The sequence below is a fragment of the Mesoplodon densirostris genome, chromosome 14, assembly GCF_025265405.1.
Source record: "Mesoplodon densirostris isolate mMesDen1 chromosome 14, mMesDen1 primary haplotype, whole genome shotgun sequence".
Lineage (NCBI taxonomy): Eukaryota > Metazoa > Chordata > Mammalia > Artiodactyla > Ziphiidae > Mesoplodon > Mesoplodon densirostris.
The window spans coordinates 54,620,539-54,628,421 of record NC_082674.1 but is presented as its reverse complement, the minus strand read 5'-3'; the positions used below and the strand labels follow the sequence as shown (position 1 = coordinate 54,628,421).

At 45.7% G+C, this 7,883-nt stretch overlaps 1 protein-coding gene across 1 annotated transcript; it reads right to left on the bottom strand.

Annotated features, from left to right (window-relative positions):
- Positions 1-266: 266 nt before the first annotated feature.
- Positions 267-7,184, bottom strand: LGALSL (galectin like). Its single transcript, XM_060117119.1, has 5 exons — positions 7,102-7,184; positions 6,274-6,345; positions 6,045-6,133; positions 5,196-5,373; positions 267-3,349 (listed from the first exon to the last, which is right to left on the bottom strand). The coding sequence occupies exons 1-5, from the start codon at positions 7,135-7,137 to the stop codon at positions 3,206-3,208; spliced, it is 519 nt and encodes a 172-aa protein (XP_059973102.1). The 5' UTR covers positions 7,138-7,184; the 3' UTR covers positions 267-3,205.
- Positions 7,185-7,883: the final 699 nt, after the last annotated feature.

The following is a 7,883-nucleotide window of genomic DNA, read 5'->3' as shown; positions in this document are numbered from 1 at the left end:
AAAATGTGAATTTACTGTATGCAAATATTTTAAAAGAACCCATTGCACACATAACATGAACTCATTAGGTCTCTGAGGGCCCTCAGACACTTTCCTTCCCTTGATCAGTTTATTAATGTTGGCAACACACAAACAAGTGGTCTTGGAGTGTGTGTGTGAAAGTGAGGGAGGATTGCTCTACCATACGGTCCATGCTAAGTACATTACACCCCGTGCCAAATTTAGCACCTTATAAACTGGAAACCATTTTGTAGAAAATTCCTTTATTATAGTGCAAATAACTTTCAGCAGTGACATAGTAATGTAAGAACACGTTTAGCAACATTTTACACCACGCAGTAAATAAGAAAGTGTTTCTTTGAAAATATGTCATCATAGGAACATTATTTCTACATTAATAATGTAGCTGGAAAATGCCAAGGCTGTTTCTCTCAAGGCAACAGGGCTCCCTCCCTCTTTTTGGATATTTGCTTTTTAATACAAATGAAAGGACTTGCCATTTTAACAAATCACCAACAATTCTAAGAGTCATCTCTTAGGAGGTTTTGAACTGAGGTTGGCAAGATATGAAATGGGGTTTCAAATTAAAAAAAAAAAATTTAAGACAATTCTGGGATAGCCCAGAAAGTAGAAGTCACTTCTATTAGCTTTTAAGTAGATATATACATTCACTCCAATTTTGATGCAGAAATGAACAGATTGTCTAAAGCCTGCCTATTATTCCCCCAGAGCCTGATTGTTATTTATGTTCCTTGGTTTTGGTCATATTGCAAAATTAGGGCTCTGGTCAGAAATAACACCTTACATACCCAAATGCTTTCCTGTGAAGCTTAAAATTGCACTTTCCATCCTGAATTCCCACCTTAGACCTCGCATGTTGATGAGAGGATGTGAACATTGTTTCCAGTTTACAGCTAATGATTAGTACAGCTGGATTAGCCCCTTGCTAATTTAACCATACCTGAATCAAATCATCACATCATTTAGATTAATTCCAGTAGGCTTAACCAAGAGGTTCCCCATACAGAAACGAAGGGTTAACAGTGAATCTTTACACTAGGCTGCCTAAGGGCTTGGCTGCTAACCAGTTAGCTGATAGGTAGAGAGAACAGTGTCAGTTCCAAACAGTTACACTCCCAACTCCTCTAGTTTCTGCTGAATTATGCAGTGGGTGGGAATGGATGGCCACTCAAAGGAAACCTCCTGTGGGGGTCTTCCACCATAAGGAGAATCAAAACCCCTACCAATATATTTCAGGGTGCCCTCTAAGTCTCTCTACAAACACATATCAAAACCTAGTGGCTCTACAAGTTAATCACAGGCTCAAAAATAGCCGGAGCCACAGAACAGCCCTCCTGGCTGAATATGGCTGCTTAACTCAGCTGGTACATATAGCTTTTCAATGCTCAGCCAGCCTTGTTGGATAAAGCATCTTCTTATATAACACAGTGGAGCTGTGCTAAACAGTTTAAAAGTTGAGAAGAATCCAAATATATCACCTATAAAAAATTCATGATTTTAGTTTGCTTTTTCTTAGACTTTGGTACTGAAACACTGTCTACATTCTCGACACATGAATATGACATGGCCACTTCAGTGCCTCTGCATGTTGTGTAAAAAAACTCAAAAGCAAAGCAGGAGAAGGACGTGTCATAACAAGACGCAGTATGCTCTACAGACAAAACCTAAATTATATATAAATACACACCCCACCCCAGCACCCCCTCTTCTCCCCACCAGCTGACCAAAGCAATGCCAAGGGTCCTACTCTCCAGGGCCAGTGCTGTTTGTGAAATCCAGCACCCAGGACTCCAACTATCCCTTGCTGTGCGGTGACATCTGTATCACTGCAGGCTTCTCCTGGAGACTCCCTGCTCTCTAACCAGTTCCACAAGTACAGGGAAACACCTAAAGCTTAATTGGAAGCATTCACACTATTGGCTGGACTCAAAGACCTAGAGTCCTGGGAGTTAATTTTTCAGATAAACTAACTGGATCATTTCCTAATTTGGATCCTGTCTTATCCTAATATCTCAGCAGAGCCAACACAGTAGGAAGCATCCTCCACTCCGAAGCTCCAAAGGCATTGCTTAGGGATATCAGTGAGGGTCACATAATAAAAGTGATACAATGAACTAACAGCTTAAGTTGATATAAATTATTTCCAGGTAAGTTATTTGGGGCCATTTGCTTCTGCTTTCCATTGCATTCCAGAATCATTTTCATACTGTACTTTTAAAAGTTTATATAACAGTCATTTAAAAATTGTCTATGCAATCACTTCTTACGTGTTTTCAATTAGCTTAATAACAACTTAATGAGCTATTATGTAGGTCTAGGGAAAAGTAGTTAGTCTTAAGGAAGCCAATACTGTGCTAATTCACAGTAAGGAGATGAAGCAATGTAAATAATCATCAATAACTTGAAAAGCAGTCTTACGAAACGTTGCAAAGTTTTCCCAAAAGCACTTACAGCAATTTATATCAAGATATCCTAAGTTTAGGGGTATGGAGGATAAGACTCAACTCTTTAAGGTAGAAATTCACCTTTATCATGATTGTAATAGGTAATTTCCCCCCTCAGACCTAAGATAATTGTACATTCAAAAGTTCATAACTTGCTGTTCTTGAGACATTAATCATTCTCTCATACACTGAGTAGAAATAAATAACTACAAGAAAGCTTTAAAAATCTGAATTAACATTATGCTGTGCAACAAAACAAAACAAAACAAACCTTGAACAACCTACATTCTATGTTAAATACCCTGACTAAAATGTCGGTTGTGCTACACAATTCCACTTCAGTGCAGAAATGAGTTGACTCCTGTGTACCGTCTTTGTTGTTGTTGTTTTAAGTCTTTAGCACTTTTGTTCTAAACATCACCTTGCTTTGAAACGATGAATAACTTACTACCAAATCACAAATCCAGTTCAGTTTAGTCTGAATAAAATCCAGCGTAAGTGTATTACTTTGTTCTGGAAATAATGGCTCGGTGTCTTTGTTCCGACAGCTTCCTAAGGGCAAACCACCGTTGAAGTCATTTTGGGTTTAAACTGCACAGAAAGAAGAGACGGTGAAGTTTCCCTTTTCGTTTTTGTTTTCTTTTTAAGTCCTCAGATCTTGCTAGGACACTTCTTCCAGACCAACAGTCATACAGTTGTGGCACCTGATGCTGTCTGAAACAGACGTGGTTTAAACATCATCAGCCAAGCTTAGTGATCTGGAGGTCCCCGTTTATCTTTATGGTGTCGATTGCAGATAACGTTTGAATGCGGTGGTAAAAATCAAAAAGTTGGTGTCCATCCACAAACACTCTGAAACGTGGGTGCTCACAAAGGATTTCCACCTGGAAGAAACAAAATTATAACCTCAGTTCATAATTTCAATGAACGCTGCTGGGGAAAACGAACAAACAGTACTTCATTTTGGAGAAAGGCAACATCCTCAGTGGTTCTCAAACACGGGAGTGCGCTGGGATCATACAGAAGGCGTGTTAGAACACAGATTGCTGGACTCCACCCACCAAAATTTCCATTTATTAGGGCTAGGGTAAGGTCTAAGAATGTGCTTTTCCATCAAGTTCCAAGATGATGCTGGTGTTGCTAGAATAAGGAACACACTCTGTGAAGCATTGCTCTACACTATTCAACGTCCTTTAAAGATTTAAAATTGCTTTACTATTTCTCCCTTCTCCTTGCATGCCAGAAAGTGATGTAAAGTGGCAGAGATTTATTTATATGGCACTTAATGCCTCCATCCTCATCCCCTGAACAATTCTATCCCACCTTCAGAGAAGCCCCTCACTAAGCAGAACTGGTACCCATTAGTAGCATGTAATAACAGTCTAGACACTCCTAAACACTAAGCAGAGAGGTTACACAGTAATTACCATTTGACCAAGGATGTGTAATTAACAAGGCTCTGTTAAGCCAAACAGAAATACTGATTCCATATGGTAAAAGCTTTTTCTTCCTCTTTTTTTTTAACTTAAGTAATTCACCATAGAGTTTAATCACTGTGTTCTGTGCTATGTATTTATTAAAAGCATTTGTATTCATCATGCAAGGAGGGACTCCGTATGTGATATTAGTCACATTTAATTCATATTATTACTAAAATTATATCACCAAGAAGGGGTGATTCCATTTGTTTTACTGTTGGGGAGCACTATTCCTCCTGGCAGAAGCTTTGGTTACTCACACTCATGAGCTCTGCATTAAGATTCACCAGTAAGAAACTGTCACAGTTCAGGGGAGCCTCAGGGTCATTACCATTCTAGAGAAGGGTAGGGGTGTCTTCCCCAGGCTACAATTAGAAGGGCAATTAGTCTCTACTCTATCATTGATGTGACAGTCGTGGATTCTTGTTTTCCCCCAGACTGTAAGATGGGAAGAAAAATTATGACTAATTCACAGGCCCCTGTAAATTTTTAGATGAGGAGCAACAGGTTAAGGGTAGTTCTGCTTTGTTAGGTGTTTATGCAACAGGGAGCTTTTAACTGGGTTGTCATTATTGTGATGTATGTTAACAAGGTGTAATGTAGACACTTCATCACCAGGTCTGACATGTCAGTACATTCTTTCCTAACACATTACTGACTTGCATCTCTTACTTGGTATCGTCCTTCAGAGAGGAAGGTGCTGCTAATGCTGCTTGATTGAAATCGAAGTTTGGGCTGTGCTTCCTGCCTGACAGATAGTGGGGAGCAAATCTATACTCATCCAGGCCCAAGGGAAGGAACCTGTCAGCCACAGAGACTGTGACAGTGAAACAGACTGAGGCTACTTAACCCGGAGAGGGAAATAAGGACATGACTAGTCCTCACTAGCAAAGGGAACAAGAGAAAATAAAATGATAATCACTAGATTCTTAAAAAAAGACATAACTGATATGGTTTGGTGCTACTTAAAGGTTGAGAAAAAAAATGAGGAAAATTCTAGATACTTATTATTATTTATTAATCAAACAGATATTTTGGGACAGGTGTCTATTATATGCCTAGTACTATGTTAAATACTACATGGAAAAGTATTTATTTTTAACAATCTAGACATGTAAATATGGGTTTATTTACATGTATTGGCTAAACAGAATTGCAAAAATTCTGGCTGCTTAAAGTGTTCTTGGCAGATACTAGATGAGAACATCACCATCCTGCCAGTGGTTGGAGCGGAAGCACTCGAGGCACTCACCCTGAATGGTTGGTCTGGGATGAATGGGAAGTAAGGGATCGCTGACTGTTCTTCACCCCTTTCCCCAGATATACAAGAATTTCTGAGTAGCTGCCGATCCGTGAACACAGCTTTGAGTTCAATTGCCACATCGGCAGGAGGATCCTCCGAATCACCACAGGTCAAGCTGATGGCAAAGCTGAAAAGAAAATCATCTCATTTATTCACGGTTGAGCAAAACAACATTAACAATGACCCAGACTCCCATTTCCTTCTTCTTCTTTGGATTTGTCAGCTTTTAATGGGCCACTACTCTTCATATGGGGGCGGGCGTTGGGGGGTTTTAGACTATGGAGAAATAGGATTACAATCAAACTGGTTTATTTTGTATACCAGAGGAGGCCCTGGTGAAAATTTCAGTGGAGATGAAAATAACTAACTATAGACATTTCATATACCCTAAACTACCCACACATCTGTGTCTTAATCCATTTCAGAAGACTCAAAAACAGCCCCATTAATTGACCAGGGGAAACAATATCTTGTAAAGTTTGGTTCTCATTTATATTGATAGTTCTTACTCCAAACACCATGTTTGGGGAAAAAAAAAAAATCCTTTAGCCTCCCTAAGGGTCTTAGAGAAAATGATGTGGGTCTATATTTATAATCTCTGATATAAATAGCTGTCTAGAGAAATGATGGCTGGGATTCATACACATTCTTTTCATGGGAACATAGTACTTTCTTGGCACTTTAAAACTAGTAACACTGGCCACAGCGGTGGGAAGAGGAGGGGCAGTAAACCACAACAGGAGTGGGCAGGACCTTGTAACTGCCTGATGGGTCTAGGTGACAAGGACTCTGCCTTACCTCTCAGGGTTGAGGTCTACGATGCCCATCACTAATATCTTCTTGCCTGGTCTCATGCCACCTTTGATGTGCCCACAAAATGGCACGATCTGCAAAGGATGAGAGGAAAAACAGAAAGTTTACAGCCTGTTAGGGAAGAGCCAAGGCCTCAGATCCTTAGGACCTGACCTAAGGAAAGAAGAAAGAAGAGGGTACAGGCAGACACAGAGCACAGAACAAAATCATTTACCAGTCGTGGGAAGTACACGTCGGCTTGAACTGGAGAGCCCAAGGAGTTGTTTAAATGCCCATCATCTAGTTTCTAAAAATAGAAGCACACAGATTGGCTTTCCAAAAGCGTTTGGAGGGGGTTGTTAGAGGGAGCGGGGAAGAACCTACACAAATCTGGAGGAATCCAGCAGCCCTCCATAGAACACAGGAAGCCTCTGCAAAAGCTCCCACCTCACAGCCCACCGAATAACCGCATAAACTCCCGGAACAAAACCCGTCCTTTCCACCAGGTAGCTAAGCCTCTGATGATCCTCAGACCCTTCAGATCTAGATCAAAATGAAGGTCGAGGCACACTGGGGAGCCAGAGCCCCGCGCCGGAGGAGGGAAGGCCCCTCTCCAACCGCAAACGCCCACGGAACCGCCGTCGCCCAGGCCTGTCCTCGAGGACATGGCTGGAGTGCAGCGGCCGCGCTCAACTTCTCTCGCGAGCCCCTGGCGCGGACCCATTTCCAAGGGGGAAATCCCCGGAACGGCGCGGGGCGGGCGCGGGGCGCGCGCGCCGGACAAACACACGCGCACACTCACACGTGCAACATGCACACACCTGGCCGGAGGCTGCACAGCGCGGAGGGGACTGTCGGTCACCCCCACCCCGCGGGCCGCCCCCAACACCTCCCCTCAGCCAGCGGCCCTCCAGCTGGGGCACCCCTCCGGCTCCCGCTACCAGGTACTGGGGCGCCTTCTCACGCGTGGGGCGCGGGGCTGGGCCTCTGCCGGGCCGGAGCCGGCGAAGGGGCCGTGCGGGCTGCGGGAAGGGGGCGCCTCGCGTGCTCCCGCCGCACTCACCACCACTGCATCGCTGTCGGCCACCGACCCCGCCATCTTCTCGCGCAGCGCGGCGGGGTGCGCGGCTGCCGGCCGGGCGGCGGGGGACGTGGGGCACGGCGCGCGGGCTGGGATTCAGAGGCGGTCCTGCGCCGGGCGGGGGCGCGGGTCCGAGACTGGCTCGTGCGCGCACACACACGCGGGCACGCGGGCGTGCACTCCCGGGGGCCCGGCGCCGACCCGGCTGGCGGGGCCGGGGGGAGGGGGAGGAGAAGGCGGAGGCCGGGAAGGCGGCGCGGGCCCAGAGGTCGGAGGTGGCCGCCGCAGCCCGGACCGTGCTGCCGAGTCGAGGCTGCTTTCTTCCTCGGGGTGCAGCTGCCCGAGGAAAAAGGAGTCGAGGGTGCGCCGTGCTGGCCCTGGTCTGCATTTAAAGGCCGCCGGAGCCCGGTTGGGGAACCGGCAACAGGGCGGGGAGCCGGCTGGGCTGCCGCGGCTTGCTCAGCTTGCCCTGCCCCTCGGCCATTGGACGGTGGCGGGAGGCTGGGGCGGGAGGGACTGGCCTACCAGGGTCGGGGCGTGCGAGAGGGCGGGCGCCCGGTCGGCACTCTTCGGCGGCAGGGTGGGTGGGGCTGGGGCCTGCCAGGTGACAGGTGCTTGTGACATCACCGCCCCTCCTCTCCAGCCACCTCCCCGCCTTCCTTCTCAGGTCGTGTCTTGGGGCAGGTGGGACAGTGGAGGGCGAGGTCAAGGGAGGATTGGAGGTGGAGGTGGTATTCCAGAGCTGGAGATTTCTTTCAGAGAAT

Excerpts from the sequence above, each read along its gene's own strand:
- LGALSL (XM_060117119.1), bottom strand. The coding sequence starts at position 7,137 with ATGGCGGGGTCGGTGGCCGACAGCGATGCAGTGGTG. Across the intron at positions 6,134-6,273 it reads ACGTGTACTTCCCACGACTG|ATCGTGCCATTTTGTGGGCA; the intron begins GTAAATGATTTT and ends CATCCTTTGCAG. Across the intron at positions 3,350-5,195 it reads TCCCAGACCAACCATTCAGG|GTGGAAATCCTTTGTGAGCA; the intron begins GTGAGTGCCTCG and ends TGTTTCTTCCAG.